Source organism: Erinaceus europaeus, chromosome X (genome assembly GCF_950295315.1).
Source record: "Erinaceus europaeus chromosome X, mEriEur2.1, whole genome shotgun sequence".
NCBI classification, from domain to species: domain Eukaryota; kingdom Metazoa; phylum Chordata; class Mammalia; order Eulipotyphla; family Erinaceidae; genus Erinaceus; species Erinaceus europaeus.
In genome coordinates this window covers 93,382,492-93,404,728 of record NC_080185.1, presented here as the reverse complement: position 1 = coordinate 93,404,728, position 22,237 = coordinate 93,382,492, and the positions used below count along the sequence as shown (strand labels likewise).

The 22,237-nt window shown below is 40.3% G+C and overlaps 1 protein-coding gene across 2 annotated transcripts in view; it reads right to left on the bottom strand.

Annotated features, from left to right (window-relative positions):
• EFHC2 (EF-hand domain containing 2) overlaps positions 1–22,237 on the bottom strand; it is a 201,342-nt gene that overhangs the window by 75,621 nt on the left and 103,484 nt on the right. For both annotated transcript variants that reach the window (XM_060182527.1, XM_016190474.2), the window contains 4 exons: positions 21,271–21,436; positions 12,492–12,634; positions 7,754–7,950; positions 3,120–3,250 (listed from right to left, as the gene is read on the bottom strand). In XM_060182527.1, coding sequence (XP_060038510.1) covers positions 3,120–3,250; positions 7,754–7,950; positions 12,492–12,634; positions 21,271–21,436 — 637 coding nt within the window. The remainder of the gene's footprint in view (positions 1–3,119; positions 3,251–7,753; positions 7,951–12,491; positions 12,635–21,270; positions 21,437–22,237) is intronic.

The following is a 22,237-nucleotide window of genomic DNA, read 5'->3' as shown; positions in this document are numbered from 1 at the left end:
CATAATGAGGGACTCAGGTCAGCAGGTATTAGCGCAATAGCAACTTCAGACACAAAGTTAGAAAGACTTTGCTGTCACCCTCTTGTGGGTTCACTTCCCTATTTCTCAGCCCACATCTTGACTGCATCATGCTTATTTCCTATATAGCTTTCAGCCACTATTGTTTTCAGGAGCCAGAATTCTCAGCCTAAAGAGAAAGTCTCCTTTGTCTCCCACCCATGATTTAATTTACATTCTCCTGAACGGTCCATTCACTTTGTTTTTCAGGCTAAAATGTTTCACAATTGCACTGGGCCCTGAATTTGAATTTCCCTATGTTTCCACTGCTTGGAAATTTGCCTAAGTCAGTCAGGTCAGTCACTGGGCAGTCTCAAAATTCAGCTTTACTGTAGAGGAAATCTTTATGGTTGAAGAAGAGTTCCTATAATATGTTTAAGCACTGTCAGGTGTTTTCCTCTCAGTTTCTGTATTTTTTTAAAAAATATTTATTTATTATTTATTCTCTTTTGTTGCCCTTGTTTTATTGTTGTAGATATTATTGATGTCATTGTTGTATAGGACAGAGAGAAATGGAGAGAGGAGGGGAATACAGAGAGGGGGGAAGAAAGACAGACACCTGCAGACCTGCTTCACCGCATGTGAAGCAACACCCCAGCAGGTGGGGAGCTAGGAGCTTGAACCCGGATCCTTACGGGGTCCTTGCGCTTTGCACCACGTGTGCTTAACCTGCTGCGCTACCACCTGACTCCCTCAGTTTCTGTATTTTTATGCCTTTAAAAATACACAGATGAGCAAATGCCTAAATATTACCTTCTCTGATAATAAGCGAAGTTTCTCCTATCTGTTCTTTTTAAAATATAATCAGCAATTTTTTTTGGAGACTTACTCTGTATTTCACAGATCCTCAATAAGCTTTGATATAGGTTAAATATCAACATTAGATTTGACAAACTAAAATTCAGGTAGAGGCTCTAGTGCTTGTCCCAAACCACAGTAGGAAACTTGTCATGGTCAAGAATAACATGGGATCTCTGGTACTCCTCATTCATCATCTCTGATGTGTGGATTTACTTATGATAGCTAGCAGATATGCATTTAAAAAGATAAGCTCTCACAGAAATGCTACTTTGGGTCATTTTGTAATTATTTTTTTAACTCTTAGTTGAAAGTTTCTTTTCCTATTATCATCTTATGGGGGAGGATTACAGTACAGTTGTTGACACATGGGCACAATTTCTCATCTGCCTATGATAGGTGTCTACAAAACATTACCCCGGGATAGGTAACTTCTACTATCAGGCATCAGGACCCAAAGCCTCCTCTCAAATTAATACGTTGTTTTGTTGCTTTTCTGTCTTCTTTCACTTTTCTAACCTGATCCTGTTTCTAAAGAGAACTCTCAGGGGTCCGTCAGTAGTGAAGCGAGTTAAGCGCACTGGCGCAAAGTGCAAGGACCTGTGTAAGGATCCCGGTTTGAGCCCCTGGCTCCTCACCTGCGGGGGGGGGGGTTTGTCACTTCACAAGTGGTGAAGCAGGTCTGCAGGTGGCTATCTTTCCCTCCCCCTCTCTGTCTTCCCCTCCTCTCTCCATTTCTCTCTGTCCTATCCAACAGCAATAACAACAATAAAAAGCAAGAGCAGCAAAAGGGAAAAAATAGCCTCCAGGAGCAATGGATTTGTAGTGCAGGCACTGAGCCACAGCGATAACCCTAGAGGCAAAAATAAATGAATGAAAAAAATATATTAAAAAGGAGATCTCTCTCATTCTCTTTGCCCAGATTTAAGATTTAAGAGCTCGGGAGTCGGGCGGTAGTGCAGCGGGTTAAGTGCACGTGGCGCAAAGCACAAGGACCGGCACAAGGATCCCGGTTCAAGCCCCCGGCTCCCCACCTGCAGGGGAGTCGCTTCACGGGCGGTGAAGCAGGTCTGCAGGTGTCTATCTTTCTCTCCCCCTCTCTGTCTTCCCCTCCTTTCTCCATTTCTCTCTGTCCTATCTAACAACGATGACATCAATAACTACAACAACAATAAAAAAAAACAATAAGGGCAACAAAAGGGAAAATAAATTAATTGATTTAAAAAAATTAAGAGCTCTTGCCTGTTTTTTCCCCCTGCTATTCTCACTGAGATGCAGTTTTCCCAGAAACCTTTAATCCTTCAACACCACAATCTACAGGAAAATGTGACTATGAAAAGTTGACGTAAGTGGACACATTTTAACATGGGGTCAGGCAACCGTTGATAAAAAGAATATATATATAAATTACTGTCTTATTTAAACTGGGACAGATCTTTGGATTGGACCAAGTGACAGTTGCTTCACAGTTGTTTGAGGAACGAGTGAGAACAAGTATATGGTTGTACCCCTCCTACCCTATGGTTTTGTTCATTAATCCTTTCTTAAATAAAAAAAAAAGAATATGGTTTTCAAGAACTGATTAAAGCAAAGTTTTACCTACTCTGACTTGGTGACTCCTTTACCCAACCACTACCTCATCCATTACCACATCCTCTGCTTGTTGTACCTGCTAAGGACATGATTTGGCATGCTCTCAAATTAGAATTCTTTAATCCTAAACAAATATACTTTTTTTGTACTATTGGATAGGGCAGAGAGAAATTGAGAGGGGAGGGTGACAGAGAGGGAGAGAGACAGAGAAACACCTGTAGACCTGTTCATTGCTTGTAAAGTGAACCCCACCCACCCACCGCAGGTGGGGAACGGGGGCCTCGAACCAGGATCTTTGCGCTGGACTTTGTGTTTTGTACTATGTGTGCTTAACCCAGTGCACCACTGCCCAGCCCCCTGCAAGTATACTTTGTCTAATATTGTCCTGAAAATCTAGTCAGTCATGACAAACTGGCTTTCTTTGTTTTGGCCTCGCTGGTCTCACCTTTAAACTTCTTTTTTTAACCTGTAAACTTTTTATATGCAAATTCATAAAACTTACTAGAACTGAGCAAAACATAATCACAGAGTCCTATGAATGCTCCGAAATGTCAGTTTCTGGGATTTGAAAAGTCTATAGTAAATTATGACATCAAAGCAGAAAAGTTTCTTTCTGCTCTTTGGATAGTTTTAAGAGAGAGACTCACTACTGCAAACAGAACAGTGCTCACCTGAAAACACTGAACTTCACCTTCATTGTACAGTTACAGTCAAGAGCCGCAAATGCCTGCTTGATCTCTCTCGATTTATATTCCTCTGCTTTCAGTTTTTCTAGGGCAAGTTTGATATTGCTCCGAGGATACTGGAAGAGAGAACAGAAAGGAAAAATATTCAAACGTGCCTGGAACACAGGGATCCCAGTCTTTTCTAATGTTCAGATTGTATCTCTTTTAGTTAAAGCTTCTGGACAACTGGCGATGTTACCATAGATCTGGATGTGAGAAAAATGAGATGAAAGGGCAATAGGCCACAGGATTTAGAAAATAATCCTATTTGCACCTCAACCATCACCACCACCAGAAGCCCCACCCTTAACACCTGAATATTGGCCCAGTGTGTTAAAAGAGACAAACGAAGAGAGCAAGGATTCAAAATGGAATAAATGAACCGGTATTTCCTCCAGCTCTTCAGAGCCAGCCCCCCCCCCCCCAGGAATGTGAACCACAAGGCTATAGATGCTTAGTGAAGCAAGTCTGGTTGTCACAGACTTACGTACCTGCAAGTTGCATTAATTTATACTCTGTGCAGCCCCCAGTTCTTATCTTTCACCATGTGCTTAAGACTTTTTTTACATTTTTTAATTTTGTATGCATACTTTTTACATATGTGATTTAACCACTAAAGTCTCTCTGGCCCAATGTTTCCATTCTTTTAAAGAGAGTGGGGAGGGAGAGACAGACAGAGTATAGAGATACCACAGAACCAATCCACCATCCCTGAACCTATCCTGGTGCTTCCCATGATGCTTTTATGTGATATCAGGGCTCAAACTCAGGGCCTCACACACAGCAAGGTATGTGTTCGACTGAGTGAGCTATCTCCTGGTCCCTTTAAATGTATTTTTATTTAATCTTGTAAACACTAAACTACGGAGCCCTCTCCTTCTCTCTTTCCCTCCTTCTATTTTGTGACAGTAATAAATAAACCTATTAAAGAACCCACATAAAACATAAAATTAAAACACTGAATGTAACTCAGTATAAAATTCTCTTTCTTTCACTGGAGAGTATGACATATAGTAGAAAACCTCACTCCTTCCTTTTTTTTTTTTCCATTTCCTTTCACCAGTTCCGATGATGGGATCTATTAGCTCCTTTGAAAAGACTCATCAAACTGACATTAAGGTATATGTCAATACTTCTCTGCATAAAACAACGCAATTTTCACATGAAATGATAATACCAGATAATGTCCTGCATGGCTTTCATCATCCAGAAAGGAAAAAATCCCTTCATATCTGTATGTATCTATATCCAAATTTTTACTATATATTTTATATTAAGATAAAGGTTAGCCCTGTGTTTGAAAAAATAATAATCTTAATTTATAATAGCTACACTGGCTGAATATGCTAATGGGCCCACATAGAGATAAATATTTTATACATAGTAGTATATCTAGTCTTTGCAGCAACTCCATAGGCACTGTTTTCATACCACTTAAAAGATGTGGAAAGTGGAGTTCAAGGATGATACACATCTGAGACCCCTCAATTATTAAGCGTAGAATCATTTTTCTAAGACAAGTCAACTGACCACCCTTTCATTGGGCCTCTCAACTGAATTCAGTGATTGTTGTTTTTTAATATTTTAATAATGGCTTTAAAAATTATAGGGTTTCGGGGGTAAAGTTTCACTCTACACCCACCAACTCAAAAAAAGAGAATTAGGGGGCTGGGCAGTAGCACAGCAGGTTAAGCGCACATGGCACAAAGCACAAGGACCTGCATAAAGATCCCAGTTCGAAACCCCAGCTCCCCACCTGCAGGGGGGTCACTTCACAGGTGGTGAAGCAGGTCTGCAGGTGTCTATCTTTCTCTCCCCTCTCTGTCTTCTCCTACTCTCTCGATTTCTCTCTGTCCTTTCCAACAACAACAGCAGCAGCTATAACAACAACAAGGGCAACAAAATAAGAAAAATGGCCTCCAGGAGCAGGGGATTCGTAGTGCAGACACTGAGCCCCAGTGATAACCCTGGAAGCAAAATTTCTTCTTTTTTTTTTTTTGTTAAGGAAATAATGATTTACAAGATAGTTGCTGTCACATGGGCACAACTTTTTATCATTCCATGACAGAGGTCCTCACATCACACCCGCCACTAACTTAAGTTCTCCTCTACCATCATGTACTATGACCCGTATTTTCCCCACTACAAATGGAGAGCCTATGTGCCAACCAGGAGAGGCACTGCGTAAGCGTCGTATCAAAAGAGACGATGCAGAAGAGCCTGGTTACCTTACAGTCCCCTAACTGTTGCGTTATGGAGATTGTCCAGAGCATTCTTATAGGAATCACACTTTCCCTGGCCATCTCCATCTAATTACTGAGCACAGGGAAACACCATAGCTTGGCTATTGTGTCTGACATAGGACTTCTCTGATGGACAGTGGGCTCTTGGGCTCCCCCTCCAGCTGGTCCGTATTAGAACTGTGTGGCAAACTGGTAAGGGCGATGTCACATACAACGAAAGATTCAGGGGTCTGGGCTGTGGCACACACTGTTATGCGCACATAGTTCTAAGCACAAGGACCTGTGCAAGGATCTGGGTTTAAGCCCCCACTGCCGGACCGCAGGAGGGACACTTCACAAGTGGTGAATAGGTCTGCAGTTGTCTGTCTTTCTTTCTCCCTCTCTGTTCCCCCCATTTCTCTTAACTGATCTCTGTTCTAGCCAATAAAATGGGAAAAAAAAAATAGCTGCCAGAAGCAGAGGAATCATAGTGCCAGCACCAAGTCCAAGCAATAACCCTGAAGGCAAGAAAGAGAGAGAGAGAGAGAGAGATTCATCTTGACAATTTATCCCTGAGTGTTCTATATATACATAAAATTTAACTGGTACTGGGAGTCGGGCTGTAGCGCAGCGGGTTAAGCGCAGGTGGCGCAAAGCACAAGGACCGGCATAAGGATCCCGGTTCGAACCCCGGCTCCCCACCTGCAGGGGAGTGGCTTCACAGGCGGTGAAGCAGGTCTGCAGGTGTCTATCTTTCTCTCCTCCTCTCTGCCTTCCCCTCCTCTCTCCATTTCTCTCTGTCCTATCCAACAATGACAACAACAATAATAACTACAACAATAAAACAACAAGGGCAACAAAAGGGAATAAATAAAAGAAAATAAATATTAAAAAAAAAAAATTTAACTGGTACTATATATATATATATATACACACATATATATATACACATATACATATACATATACATATACATATACATATACATATACATATACATATACATATACATATACATATACATATACATATACATGACAAAAATTGTTACTTATACAGGTGGGTTTTGTTAAGTTTACTGTTTTGAGAAAGCTTTTTGTTGTTATTGTTGGTATTAGGCAAAGACTCTCAAATGAACATATTTGCACACCAAACTAGTTCACACTTAAATCAAGACCTTGGGGGGGGATTGATATACCCAGTTGAGCACTCACAAGGAGCAGGATTCAAGCACTCAGTCCCCACCTACAGGAGTGAAGCTTCACAAGTGGTAAAACAGTAATGCAGGAGTTTCTCTTGCTCTCTTCCTATCTCCCCCCACCCTTGGTAATTTCTCTATCCTATCAAATAAAAGGAAAGAAACTGAGACCTTGGTGATATGCTATTTTACTGAGCAGCATTACCATGACAGTACTTTTTATTAAATGTACCATCTGTCATCTTATTGCAAATGAAAAACCTCTTATGAGCTTACTCTTGCCAATTTGTCATTAAATTCTTAGTTAGACCTCAGGTGGTTCCGGAGATGGGAAGTTGCAACTCAAGCAACTCTCAGGTTCCTTTGGGGTTTCTGTTTGTTTAGGTTTTGGCCTTCTCTGTAGGTTTGTGCCAATTAACTGGGATGGCACAGTGTGTGACATTGGCTTTTCTTCTTTTCCTAGAGTGGCTGAATTTCTTTCGGAAAACATTGTGAAAATCAGCAGAAAATCCGGGAAACTTGATTCAGCCCTGGGCCTGCCTCCTGCCTGGGCCTGGCATCCATACCTCTGGGTCTCAGAGGACGCGACTCGTAAACAAAGTAGACTGGGACCTGGCCCGGTAACGGGACTGTGGCCAAGTCACGCGCATCTATTATTCATGCCCACGTGTGTGAATGCAAAATGTCAAATGAACGGCAAGACAGAAGGAGGAGAAGGGAGAAAAAGAAAGAGGAAGAGGAGGAAAAGGAGGGAAAGGAGAAGGAGAAGGAAAATGGGCGGAGAAGAAGAAAACCACGGGAGTCGGGCCGTAGCACAGCAGGTTAAGTGCACGTGGCGCAAAACGCAAGGACCGGAGTAAGGACCCCGGTTCGAGCCCCCGGCTCCCCACCTGCAGGGGAGTCACTTCACAGGCGATGAAGCAGGTCTACAGGTGTCTAATGTTCTCCCCCCCTCTCTGTCTTCCTCTCCCCTCTCCATTGTTCTCTGTTCTAACAATGACGACATCAATTACAATAACCATAATGACTACAACAACAATAAAAAAACAATGAAGGCAACAAAAGTGAAAATAAATCATATCAAAAAAGAAATAAAAAGAAATAAAAAAAAAGAAAACCACTAATGGCAGAGAGCCGAAGGGCAAGTCAAGCTAGTTCACCTTGTCCACATTATCTTCCATGTACTTTAAGGTGTACTCATCAGCATTGAGCAAAAGGAACAGGTAGCCGTTCACATTCACTTTCGCTCCGACATATAGCTCCTCAGCCTGGATATACTCTGACAGTTCACTTTTGAACACTTCTTGTCCAGGTCTCTTCACACGAATTCTTTTCAAGAACATTCCACCAGTATAGCCTGTCGGGAAAAAAAAAATACATGAGTTAACGTGTAGCTTATATTTCCCTAAAGAACTAAATAACTTGCTTTGAGGCATTTCACACTTGGACAGGGACCATACAACTGAACTGTGAACTCCAGTGGCCTATTATTCTTAGATTGAAGGAAAGAATGTCATGGACAGCGTGAAGAAATGAAAGAGTCCTTGGTGAGTGTGTAAAGAACAATTTGTACGGCATTCATTTATTTATTTATTTATTTATTTATTTATTTATGAAAGGAGACATTAACAAAACCGTAGGATAGGAGGGGTACAACTCCACACAATTCCCACCACCTGATCTCCATATCCCATCCCATCCCCTGATAGCTTTCCCATTCTCTGTCCCTCTGGGAGTATGGACCCAAGGTCATTGTGGGATGCAGAAGGTGGAAGGTCTGGCTTCTGTAATTGCTTCCCCGCTGAACATGGGCGTTGACTGGTTGGTCCATACTCCCAGTCTGCCTCTCTCTTTCCCTAGTATGGCAGTCTTATATTTTCTGTCTACTTTCTGCCCAATCCAAACACTTACATGAACACCCAGCAAGCATACTGGGAAGTGGGACACCAGAAAGATATTCATCTTTAGAGCATGTTTGAACATTAACAGACAGAAATTTTCTCACTTGAGCTTATTCACATCTATTTGTTCCAGATGATGTCTTATTATTTATTTTCATAGATTAAGTATAAGATGCCCCACTTGCAGAAATGAGCTTACTTGAGTGTTTGAAGGTAACCACAGAAGCTCCTGTAACTTTTTTAAATTGTTACTACTTTATTTATAAGATAAAAAATATAGACAAGACCATAGGGTAAGAGGGGTACAATTCCACACAATTTCCACCACCAGAGTACTATATCCCATCTCCTCCCTTGAAAGCTTTCCTATTCTTTAAAACTTTTTATTTCCCTGCTAAGTAAAGTGCCTTTGCTTTATTTAGCACTGCTTCCTATTTCCTTCTTTTCAAAATGCTCACCATTTATTTAGCTCTCTGATAGGAAATATTTGGTTTTCAGCCTTTGGGGGAACCACATGCCGACCTGAACATGGACGTTCAGCTCGCTCACTCTGCGTTAAAATCTGCAGACCTGTGAATACAGCCTCAGAAACAAAAGGTGAGCTCCTGGGGGGGTGTTTCATCACACTTCTAATCATATTCAGAAACTGGAGGTATGGAACAAAATAGCCTCTGGAACCAAATAGCACTGGAGTCTATCCTGGCTGTTTGCCTTATTTATTGGATGATCTTCAGAAGTTGGCTTAAGCTTTCCGAACGTCTCTGAATTCTCACTGGTAAAATGAGAATAAAGTCTCTGAAGGTCACGATAATGTACCTCTGAGATGGTCAACTTTGGCAGATAGTAGATGGAAGGCCCCAGTTACTATATTATGAAGTCTACCTCAGGTGTATGCCCAGGTTACGCTCTCCAGAGGTTGCTGCCATCAAAAGGCTAAGCAAGGAACAGATGACAGTAGACTCATTCCTACTCATTCAACTAGTGACTTTTACTCTAAGACTCCTATCAGCCTTGTTGAAACTTTATTGAGTGTGCACTACAGTTAAACATCTCCCCATTTCATCTTTCCATCTTCCACAAGAGTCAGGCATGCACTGTAGTCCACTGGCTCCCAGATCTTGCTCTGGCTTCTTCTACATTTTTCCATTAACACTACCCATAATAAATCTCTTATGCCATTAATGTCATCTTAAGGTTGCCTTTTGGAGAACTAGCACTAAACAAAGCTTAAACTTCATAAAGCCTTTACAAGGACACAAGCCAGTACCCACTGGTGCTTATTATTATTAGTAAGCTTGTTGCTGGCTACCAATCATCCTTTTGTTTTATGTGGCAATTCTTGACCACATTATCCCCATTGCAGATATGATTTTTTTTTTACTAGTAAGACCATGATTTTAGGCGTACCTGATAGATCATACACATTACAGTGCTCAAAGAACTGGGTTCAAAGCCCCGGTCCCCATCTACAGAGGGGAAGTTTCACGAGTGGTAAAGCAGTACAGCTGGTATCTCTTTCTTTTACCCTCTCTATCTCCCTATTTCCCCCCAACTCTCTCAATTTCTCTCTGTCTCTGTCAAATGCAAAAGAAGAAAGCAAGAAGGGAAAAATGGTCTCTGAGAGTGGTGGATTTATAGTAAAGGCACAGAGCCTCAGCAATAACCCTGGTGGGAGAGAGAGAGACAGAGAGAGAGGTGATTGTAGGGCTGGGAATGTGACTCAGTCTTACTGCACAGGACCTGAATGCTTGAGACCCTACAGGTCCCAAATTCAATCCCCAACATTGCCACATTCCAGAGCTGAGTGGTATTCCAATCTCTTTTTCTCTCTCATTTTATCACTCAGAAGAAATAAATCCTTTTAAAATAAAACAACCTAATCTTATATTCACCCCTATTCAGTTTCATATTTTAAGACTTGGTCCATTATTCCAAGTGCTATCAGGCTTCAATGACTTATACAAGTTACACGTTATCTGTTGGTGTGTTCACGAGCTGACTGCTAAATGTTTGGGATTTTGCAAGTCACTTGTTAAACAGTTCATCTCTTGAAATTGGCCATAGTGAGGTATTTACAAATGGTAGCTGGCAGACAGTACAGATTGGGACTTTTGAAATTGTTTTATAGAGTAGTTAGCTATCATACCACTTAATTATTCTTCCCAATATTATTTATCACAGATAAATATTTTAAACATATTGGGGCCAAGAATGAAACCATACAACTGCATACTTTGGTAATTAAAAATCAGTAGTCCAAGGCTGAGGAGACAACATAATGGGTCTGCAAAAGACTTTCATGCCTGAAGCTTTGAGGTCCTAAGTTCAATCCCCAGCACCAGCATAAGCAAGAACTGAGCAGTGCTCTGGTGTCTCTGTCTCTCTCACTCTGGATCTTTCTCTCTGTATTTCTCTCATTAAAATAAAATGTTTTTAAAAATCAATAGTCTTGTGAATATATATAAGCTCTAGGTCAAATCGATGGGGTTAACAGTTAATAGTATTTATATACTTTCTTAATATTTGGGAACTACTACTCTTTGCCCTAATCCAGCTTTCTAGTTCTATTCTCAACTCTGACACCATCTTCCCAGACAATACTTTCAGTCCATCAGCATGTTAGCCAACCAACTCGGGCAAAAATTACTAAAGCCATGAGGCCTTGGAATATGCCTAAAATAGACTTCCTAGCTTCTTTCCAAAGACCCATGATTTCATCAGTTCTATTTTTACCTTTGGTTTCTGTTTATTAAACAATTTGTCTTGCTTTGTATTTTACCAGTTTTCAGCCACCAAGTTGCAAACACTACTATGATTCCATCCTGACTACCCTGGGCAGAGGACCTCATTTACCAATGTGTCCTGGAATCTCACCTCTCCAGAGCCCTACCCCACTAGGGAAAGATAGAAATAGGCTGGGGGTATGGATTGACTTGCCAACAAGCATATTCAGCAGAGAAGTAATCATAGAAGCCAGACCTTCCACCTGCTGCACCCCATAAAAATTTTGGTCTATACTCCCAGAGGGATAAAACATAGGAAAGTTAGTTTCCAATGGAGGGGATGGGACAGGGAACTCTGGTGGTGGGAACTGTATGGAATTATACCCCTGTTATCTTACAATCTTGCTAATAATTGTTAAATCAATAATACAAATTAAAATAAGACAAAAATAAGTAGTCTTCCTCAATAATAGCCACATATCAGCCCATTGCAGAGAGGTGTCCCATGGGCCTTGGTGCTGGAACTTTGGAGACAGCCTCAACAGACAGAAAACTCAGAAGATGGCTTCATAAGATGAAAAATATTAATATGAGCTTCTTACAGTTAAAAATTGTGTAAGATATCAAGAATATAGCTTTCTTATTATTATACGAGCTATGAGAGGACAGACCATGGTTTTTACATTTTTTAAAAAATATTTTATTTAACTCCTTTATAAAAGATTGAAAATACTGACAAAACCAGAGGGTAAGAGGGATAAAATTCCACACATTTCCCACCACCAGAGTTCCATATCCCATCCCCTCCACTGGAAGCTTTCCTACTCTTTATCTCTCTTAGAGTATGGACCCAGGATCATTATGATTTTAAAGTCACTGGATTCCATGGTCCCAGAGAACATGGTGAGAAGATGTTCCCTATTCCCTCAGTCCTGAGTTTACCCCAACTTCTTATTTATCATTTTTACATGTATTGGTTCTTGTTTAAGATATCTTCATAAAAAAGCAAGAAAAGAAGAAAGAAAGAAAGAAAGAAAGAAAAAGAGAGAGAGAAAGAAAGAAAGAAAGAAAGAAAAGAAAAGAAAAGAAAAGAAAAAAAAGAAAGAAGAGGAAGAGAGAGAAGGAAGGAAGGAAGGAAGGAAGGAAGGAAGGAAGGAAGGAAAGAAGACAAAGCTACTACCTTATATCTCACAGGCAATAAAACCAGACCATGCTTTCAAAATGAGGATGGTTAATTTTTCTGAGAAAATTGCTATAGAAGGTAAATCTCTTACCTGAATTCCTCGCGATAGGTTCAAATACTGCCATTGTGTTATCACTGAGAAAATACGAAATGATAAACATCCTCTCTGCATCAGTACATTTGTGTGTGAATAGTCTTGCGAAAAATCGTAATGTATTACTTATGTTGCCGTAGCTAAACAGAAGAGAAATGAGAGTTACAGCATTATATCAGTAATCATCCACACATTGGATAGAGTAAACAACATGCAAAAGCTGTGATATGCTTTTTTGTTATTATAATTGACAGGTAACATTGTATCAGTTTAAAGTATACAACATAAGGAGTCAATATTTGATTCTACTGCAAAATGATCACCCCAAAGAGTCTACTTAGTATCTGTCACTGTCCATAAGAGATGATTCCTTTTGTCCTTACAATGAGAACTGTTAAGATCTATTCTCAGGGCCGGGTGGTGGCACACCTGGTTGAGCGCACATGTTACAATGTGCATGGACCCAGTTTCAAGTCCCTAGTCCCTAACTGCAGAGGTAAATCTTCACAAATGGTGAAGCAGTGCTGCAGATGTCTCTACCTCTCTCCCTCACTCCTCCTTCCTCTTGATTTCTGGTTGTCTCTATCAAATAAATAAAGATAATAAAACAATTTTAAAAAGATCGACCTGTCAACACCCATGTTCAGCGGGGAAGCAATTACAGAAGCCAGACCTTCCACCTTCTGCATCCCACAGTGACCTTGGGTCCATACTCTCAGAGGATTAAAGCATAGGAAAGCTATCGGGGGAGGTGTTGGGATACGGAGTTCTGTTGGTGGGAATTGTGTGGAGTTGTACCCCGCTTGTCCTATGGTTTTGTCAGTGTTTCCTTTTTATAAATAAATTAAATTAAAGATCTCTTAGCAACATTCACATGTGCGATTTAGTTATACTATAGTATAATGTTGTACATTACAGTTTTGAGATTTATTCATTTTATAACTAGATGTACCTTTTGACCTCCTTTACCCATTTCACCCACTCCATAGCCCCAGGTATGCTATGTGTTTAAGACAGCATAAACTTTCTAAAGAAGAAATAATTTAGTCTTCTTTATCTTAAGGTTCTAAGTCTATAGGCAGAGAAATTTTCTCACTCTAGTAAAATGCCTTATTCTTTTTACATGCACATTGGGAAAAATACAGCCAAAACGAGTGTCATAATCACACCCCTGGAAGCAGCTGCAACTGTTTTCTACTCTGAAAGTCTGGTCAGCGATCAAAGTTGTGTCAGCCCAGAGTATTACACCTAGTCTTTTACTGCCAGATCATGTCAGAGAGCTTGCTGGGCTAGAGCCCACAGCCCCATCCCAATTCACCTCTTACCTCCTCATGCCCACTTTCCCCCCTTCTTTAAGCCAACATCCTCTCCTTCTTGAATCACTCCACCTGTTCTCCAGAATTCCCAACCCTCTCTCAAGTCATCACAAGTCTGTTCTCAGAGGGCAAGAACTGCTTCTTATTAGACCTTACCTAATATAACTTTTTATATTCTAAGCACTCAATAAATGTAGAAAGTTGTTATAAGTTCTGCACAGATTGGAATTTGCCCTTAGAATTTTAATGCATGCATAGTATAGCCTAATAGACTACAAAAAGGATCAAATTCTAGAATCAAAAGTTCCCAAAGTTGATTGCCTAGTCAAATAAATTAATTCATGGTCTGTCAGTAGAAGCATGTCTGTGGCTATCAGATAGTAAAAGATAGACTTTATAACAAATACTAAATAAACCATCAAGCAGACCTTTTATTATTGAAATCATTACTCCAAGGAGGCATACAGTAAAAATAAACTATGCACTTTGTCACTTCTCTGTTGCAATTCTATTATTATTATTATTATTACTTTATTGGGGGGCTTAATGGTTTGCAGTACAGTTGTTGACACATGGATACAATTTCTCATCTCCTCATGATAGGTGTCTGCAAAACACTCTCACCCCAACTTCTAAGCAAGGAGATCCTCACTTTCAGACTCCTCCAAGCTTAAATCTGTTCTTTCCCTGTGGCCACAGTAATTTAAAAGAAAATACATATGTTTAATTTGCAGAGACAGAAAAAGTTTCTCTCTGCCTCTTTTTCTGACTGTCCAAGGGAACAGGAGGAGAAAAAGCACACAGCCAAGATTCTCGTATCGAAGCCTTCTGTGAGATGGAAATTAGCGATTCTTAAGGACAATCCCAGGGCACTATGGGCAAAACAGCTAGATTTCCATCACTGTTTTTCTTTGTTCTTAGTTTCACAGATTTCAGGGAAGCCTCATGTAGCATTAGAGATGGCAATACCCTTTCAACCATCTCCTGTACATGATTAGAATTACACAAGAAAACTGATAGCTCCTTCTCACAAAAGACCAATAACTTCCACAGATCCTGAAACAAGTTTACCATCAAACCCAAATGAAACTACGATAAATTTGGCTTCTTGGAGCCTATATAATTTTATACTGTTTTTCACATTTAATATGCCATTTTCTTTTGTTATACCAGAGATTTAACTCAGGAAGAAATGAATATGCTTTGTTACTGAGTCACCTCTTAGCTCAATTTTTTATTTTTAGAGTAAGAAAAATAGAGTCAGAGAGACACAGACTGAATGTGTGTAAAGCACGACTTAACCATCCATGGAGTGTTGGTCTTTGCTATCATGCAAAGGGCAGGTGCTCTACCACTAAACCATATCCCCCAGCACCGGATATGCCATTTTTTCACTTAATTTCTAGTATTCTGGAGATGACCTCAATAGAGAAGATAATCTTTTTTATATATTTATTTATTTATTTTCCTTTGTTGTCCTTTTGTAGTTATCATAGTTGTTATTGATGTCATCATTGTTGGATAAGACAGAGAGAAATGGAGAGAGGAGGTGAAGACAGAGAGGGGGAGAGAAAGATAGACACTTGCAGACCTGCTTCACCACCTGTGAAGCGACTCCCCTGAAGGTGGGAAGCCGGGGGCTCGAACTGGTATCCTGACGCCAGTCCTTGTGCTTCACGCCACATGCGCTTAACCTGCTGTGCCACCGCCCGGCTCCCAGAGAAGATAATCTTATAAGACAAAGCCTTTAGGTCACAAACTTAATCATGCTATAAAAATCACCTGGGGAGCTTGTAAATCTACAGAATCCAAAGCCCCACCTCCAGAGATAATGGATTCAGTAGTTAGCTTACACCTATAGAAACCTGCACTTTTAATAAGCTCCCCAGGATACTGATGAAGTGGTCCCCAAGGTGTACTTTGAAAAACACTGCAAGTGTCTTCAGATAATTCTTTGACTAATAAGCTAGTTAGCAAACTCCTCTAGACACTTTGATTTTTAATCACAATACTCCTAATGGACAAAAACTTTAGCATCTTCCCTACATCCTATTGGCCTCCTATGTTGCTCAATCTGGCTTTCAAGTTTTTCACTGGTGGGCCAAGTTCATATACACACATACATAGCTACTTGTCACGACTACCTATAATTGACCCAAATCTATCCTTCTATCCACAAGTCATACAAATTAACTTCATTTACTGCTCACACTATGTCATATCAAGTTTATTACCGTATAGATTTATACTCTTGGCTTCTCCTTTAATATATATTTATTCCTGTAGTTTGGGAGGTGGTATAGTCGATAAACTATTGGACTCTTCAGCATAAAGTCTTGAGTTCAAACTCAACATCAGATATTCCAGAGTGATGCTCTGGCTCTCTCTCCTTCTCCCCTTCCTCCTCCTACTCCCTATCCCTCCCATCAATAAATATATACTTAAAAACTACAAATTAAAGAGAGTCGGGCAGTAGCGCAGTGGGTTAAGCGCACATGGCACAAAGCGCAAGGACCGGCATAAGGATCCCGGTTCAAGCCCCCGGCTCACCACCTGCAGGAGGTCACTTAGCAAGCGGTGAAGCAGGTCTGTAGGTGTCTGTCTTTCTCTCCCCCGCTCTGTCTTCCCCTCTTCTCTCCATTTCTCTCTGTCCTATCCAACAACAATGACATCAAATAACAACAATAATAACTACAACAATAAAACAACAAAGGCAACAAAAGGGAATAAATAAATAAGTACTAAAAAGCTACAAATTAAATAAAATATATTTATTTCCACTATGCCAAAACAAATGATAAATTCCTAGGTCTAGAAGTCGTGCCTTAAGTTTTTCTACAGACAACATGGAGTTATCTTTAATCTCTGCCTCAAATACTCCTCCCATTCTCTGTTAACTTATTCCATTAGATTTGCTCTACCGACATTCCTATCAAAGTCAACAGCAACCTCTACAATGCCAATCCCAATGGCTATTTTTTGTGTCCATACCAGCCTCCAGCTATATTTTGTATATCGTTAAGTCTGCTCCGTATTTGGGTTCTTTACACAGACTGGTCTTTCTGCCTAAAATACATTTTCTGTCTCCAGTAAGGTCCATCCAAACAACTGTGTTTAAAATGAAACTACAGGTGCTTCTCAGTCCTACATTTCCAACACTATTTCAACTGTTAGGGAAGAAACACAGCACAGTCAATTCCTGCCTTCAAAGAGCTCTTGGAGTGAGGAAACCACAGTTACATAAATAATTACAAATACTATGATAGTGCTGGTTCTAAGCATGAAAAATAAACTTGAGTGCGGGGGTAGATGGCATAATGGTTATGCAAAGAGACTCTCATGCCTAAGGCTCCAAAGTCCCAGGTTCAATCCCTTGCACCACCATATGCCAGAGCTGAGCAGTAAACCAGTAAAAGAAAGAAAGAAAGAAAAAAAGAAAGAAAGAAAGAAGAGAGAGAGAGAGAGAGAAAGGAAGGAAGGAAGGAAGGAAGGAAGGAAGGGAGGGAGGGAGGGAGGAAGGAAGGGAGGAAGGAAGGGAGGAAGGAAGGAAGGAAGGGACCCTAGGTTCGAATTATGTTGTGGAAAACTGGGAAACATTATGCATGTACAAACTATTAGATTTTACTGTCGACAGTAAACCATTAATCCCCCAATAAAGAAATGTTAAAAATTTAAAAATAGTAAGTTACTGCTTATAATACTACTGTTAGAGGCTTGATCAGCAGGATACTATCAATACATACCCAAACAGCGGGTTAAGCGCACGTGGTGCAAAGCGCAAGGACCAGCAAGGATCCTGGTTCGGGCCCCAGGCTCTCCACTTGCAGGGGAGTCACTTCACAGGCGGTGAAGCAGGTCTGCAGGTGTCTATCTTTCTCTCCCCCTCTCTGTCTTCCCATCCTCTCTCCATTTCTCTCTGTCCTATCTAACAACAACAACATCAATAACAATAATAACTACAACAACAATGAAAAACAGGGACAGCAAAAGAGAAAATAAATAAACAAATAAACAAAATATTAAAAAAATACATACCCAAAATAACTAATGCTGGGGGTTAGCAGGTGGTTCAAAAGATAGAGCACACATGTTACCATGCATGAAGACCCAGGTTCAAGTCCCAGGCCACCATACAGAAGTGCGTGCAGGGGGAAAGCTTTACAAGCAGTGTAGTGATGGGTCAGTGTAGCGGTCTCTCTCTCTCCCCTTCGGTCTTTCATATTTTTTTCAAAAATTATATATTATTATTATTTTTTTAACCAGAGAACTGCTCAGCTTTGGCTTATTGTAGTGAGGGAGACTGAACCTGAGGACTTGAGGGCTCAGGCATGACAGTCTTTTTGCATCATCATTATGTCATCTCTCTCCCATAAGATTTTTTTTTTTCCAGAGTACTGCTCAGTTCCAGTTTATAGTGGTATGGGGGATTGAACCTGGAACTTTGGAGCCTCAGGCTTAAAAGTCTCTTTGCATAACCATTATGCTATTCCCCCTTCTCTCTATATATATTATATATGTAATAATATATATAATATATATATATTATTTAGTCAGGTATTGGAAGAAAGGAATTATTCTGGTTCTGCCAAGTTACACTAGGAAATCTATCCAGCAGGCCAAACACAGTAAGTTTTCACTCAGAGGATAAAGAAGGTCTTCATATACAGTGAAACTTCATGCTTTAATTGGAAACTATCGCCTTCAATGACTCATAGTACATCAACATTGACCTCATCCAACAATTAGAACTCAGTAAATTTTCAACTGCAATACACACAATAATACATGTCAAATGCAATTGCATGCCTCAACTCACAGTTTATTTGCATTAAGAAACTGTTCTTTGTATGCTTTATGAGATCATCTTCCTTAGGTTCTCACAATTTCAAAACCTTGGGCTATTGAAACTCATACTGTATATGTCTTCAGCTTAAATGTGCTAGTTACTATGGAAACAAGGTCACTGTGTAGAAGGAGCTTGAGGGAAGTATATTCTTGGCATACCTCATGTGGTGGACAGAAAGAAACTCAATTAGACAGTCGTGCCCATACCACCATCCTCTAGCCAGGGCAGTATGACAAGAACGTGGAACGCTATCTACAGTCAGCATTCTGTGGGCAAGTTGACGCAGTGTACACAGAGAGACAAATGTAGCTCCCCACAACAAACTGATTTCCCCTGAGTTCCAAAAGCAACACTCTGGGTCATGTTTCATCTTGTTTACTTATAAGAAAAGTCCTCTTTCTTTTTACAATAGGGACATTCTTAACCCACTCAGCTAACACCCTGCCCCACAATAGGGACATTCTTAAGGTGACTTCGCTTAAAAACAGCAGTCATTGAAAAATATCCATCAAAAATCCCACCCTGGAACCTTATAAACGATGTCCCTCTTACGTGATTGAAACCAGTGGTTCTTAAACACTGGTGCATATCAGAACAACTTAGAGGGCTGTAGCGCAGCGGGTTAAGCGCAAGTGGCGCAAAGCACAAGGACCGGCATAAGGATCCCGGTTCGAACCCTGGCTCCCCACCTGCAGGGGAGTCGCTTCACAGGCGGTGAAGCAGGTCTGCAGGTGTCTATCTTTCTCTCCTCCTCTCTGTCTTCCCCTCCTCTCTCCATTTCTCTCTGTCCTATCCAACAACGACAACAACAATAATAGCTACAACAATAAAACAACAAGGGCAACAAAAGGGAATAAATGAATAAAATAAATACTAAAAAAAATAAAAGAATTTGCACTTCTAACAAGAGCAGGAAGAATCATGCTTTGAGCATCATCAATTTTAAAACTTAAAACCCTGAAGTCTTTAAAAGCAATAATTTCTTGAAAAACAACAGATATTATATATGGGTACACTTAGCCTCTTAGACACTGCATGATTCCATGCATTTTCACCATTTATTTATTATTTGCTTTTATAGAGACAAAGAGAAACTGAGAGGTGAGGAGACAGAGAGGGACACATTGTTTCACCACTTGTGAATCCCCTCTCCCCCGTAGGTGAGCACTGGGGGCTTGAAACCAGGTCCCTGTACATGGTGACATGTGCTCTCAACCTGCTGTGCACCACCTTGCTCCCACCCACATTTTCACCACGTTACAGTTATGACAAAACTATTGTCCTCGCTACTTCAAAATGTTCCACGACAGCATATGACCTCAGTAAGTCTGATCATATACAAGATTCTCCTACCTTGATTTTTTCTGCTTTGTCATTTTTAACACAGGGTCTCTTTACCTGTTATTTCCCCCTCATAGGGGACCTTAATTCTTAGTCCACATTTAAGCAAATGCAACATTTGTCCACCACTCCCCACCCCCAAATGCTTTCCTCCAGTTCCTGTTCTCCCTGCAGAAGCAAAAAGTAACCATGGGCAGTGAGTGCCCACATGCTATTCGTATGACTCAGGGGTGATGTTAGGAAAACCTATGAAAGACCATCTTTTGAAAGTAATATCTAGTCATGTGAGCAATCCAAATTCAAATGTCAGGTTGTCAGAAAAGTCATGATGCATTTTTGCATAGAAAATAAAAACAGAAAAATGCATCATGACTTTTCCAATAACCCATTCTGAAAAACACTCATAAATCACTGAAGTGTCTTAAGCAGGGCCAGACAGACTTATAGTCTGGGGGTGCTAAATGCAGCTGCTCACCCATTTGCATATGGCTTGTGAGCTCAGAATAGTTTTCAGATGTTTTTAAAGGTAAGGGAAAAATAACAAGAATGATACTGTGCGCTGTGTAAAACTGATATGGAAATCGGATGTAATTATCCATTTAGTTAAACTGCAAATGTAGCTCTTCTACTGTCTGTGGCTGCTTTTACCCTACAGTAAGTAGAAGCCACATGACCCACAAGCCAAAACTATCTACTACTAACCCCTTTAAGGAAAAGTTTTCGGAGGCGGGGGGGGGGGGTTGGTGGTGGTAAGCAGTGATGTACCTGGTTAAATGTATAGTACTATGCACAAGGACCTGGGCTCGAGCCCCGCCCTCCCACTCCCCACTCACCATGGGGATACTTCACAAGTGGTGATGCAGGTCTATGGGTGTCTTTCTTTTTCTCTTCCTAGCTCCCTTTCTACTCTCAATTAGAACAGAGGGGGAAAAAAAAAGAAAATGGCTGCAATAAGCAGTGGATTCATAGTGCTGGCACTGAGCCCCAGTGATAACCATGAAGGAAAAAAAAAAAAAAGAAAGAAGAAAGAGGAGGAGGAGGAGGAGGAGAAAAGGAGGAAAAGGAGGAAGAGGAGAAGAAGAGAAAAATTTTGCTGAGCCCCCTATTCTAAAACTATCTTGAAGTGTGTGTGTGTGTGTGTGTGTGTGTGTGTGTGTGTGTGTGTGTGTGTGTGTGTGTGTGTGTGTAGTGTGTGTATGTTATTATCATCACAGGATTAAAGCTATAACACACTTGGGAGAAACTGAACTAAAATCTCGGTTCCCTTAAGCACCTGTCTTTTTCCATGAACATCTTAAAGTTTCTTTGATGAGGTGTGGGAATTAGACCTATGCAGGTACGGAGGGAGTCCTCTTCAGAACCAAAGCCGTTATAAGGTGGAAATTTCCTTTCGACTTTTGGAGGAGGTGGAGGCTTGCATGGAATCGAGGCAAACTTGTCTATAACAAAACAAAGGCAAATGAAACATCAATATTTTTTTTGTCCTGATTACGGTTGTTTTGAAAGACTTGTTATGCTTTCAACATGAACATGGAGATCTTTGTGGACTATTTTAAACCTTGCAAACAAAACACAGCAAAATCTTATGAGAGTAAGTTTCAATCATGTCTACAAAAACATCAAAAATCACTCAATAATCACCATTAGTTCAAGAGAAAGAAGAGAAGAAACTCTCTATGTCCAATATGAAAACATTTATCTTTTGTCATAATACCCCTATTTCTGAATCTGTTTTGTTCTTCCCTGAATTTTCCAGTGATAAGAAAATTCAAACTTGGAACTTTATGCCACCCAACCCATATTTTAATCTGTGATTTAGCCTTGCCCTATCTCCAGTTAACACTCAACAATAAAATTCATTTCCAGTAAGAACTAACTCTTGTCTATTTCATCCACATCTTTCCCATGCACTGTCCCCTCCTCCTGTGGCCTTTTTTTTCCTTCTTGCTTTCCTCTAACTCAACTGCAGGTCATGGAGCTTCAATGCCTAATACACAAGCAAAAATAAAAACTTATCACTTACTCTAGTTACTGCCTAAAAATGATTGCAAATGTACTAAGCCCAATAAAGCAAATAAATAAAAATAAACTTTTAAAATAGCCAGTGCCTACTCTCTCAAAGTGAGCGCTAAGTGGGAGATATTGTTGATTTTCTTTGTTTACTTATCTGTGAGGAAGCAGAGCTGGAAGAAAGAGTTAGAAACACATTTTCAGTATACTAGGAACTTTTAGTTACTCAT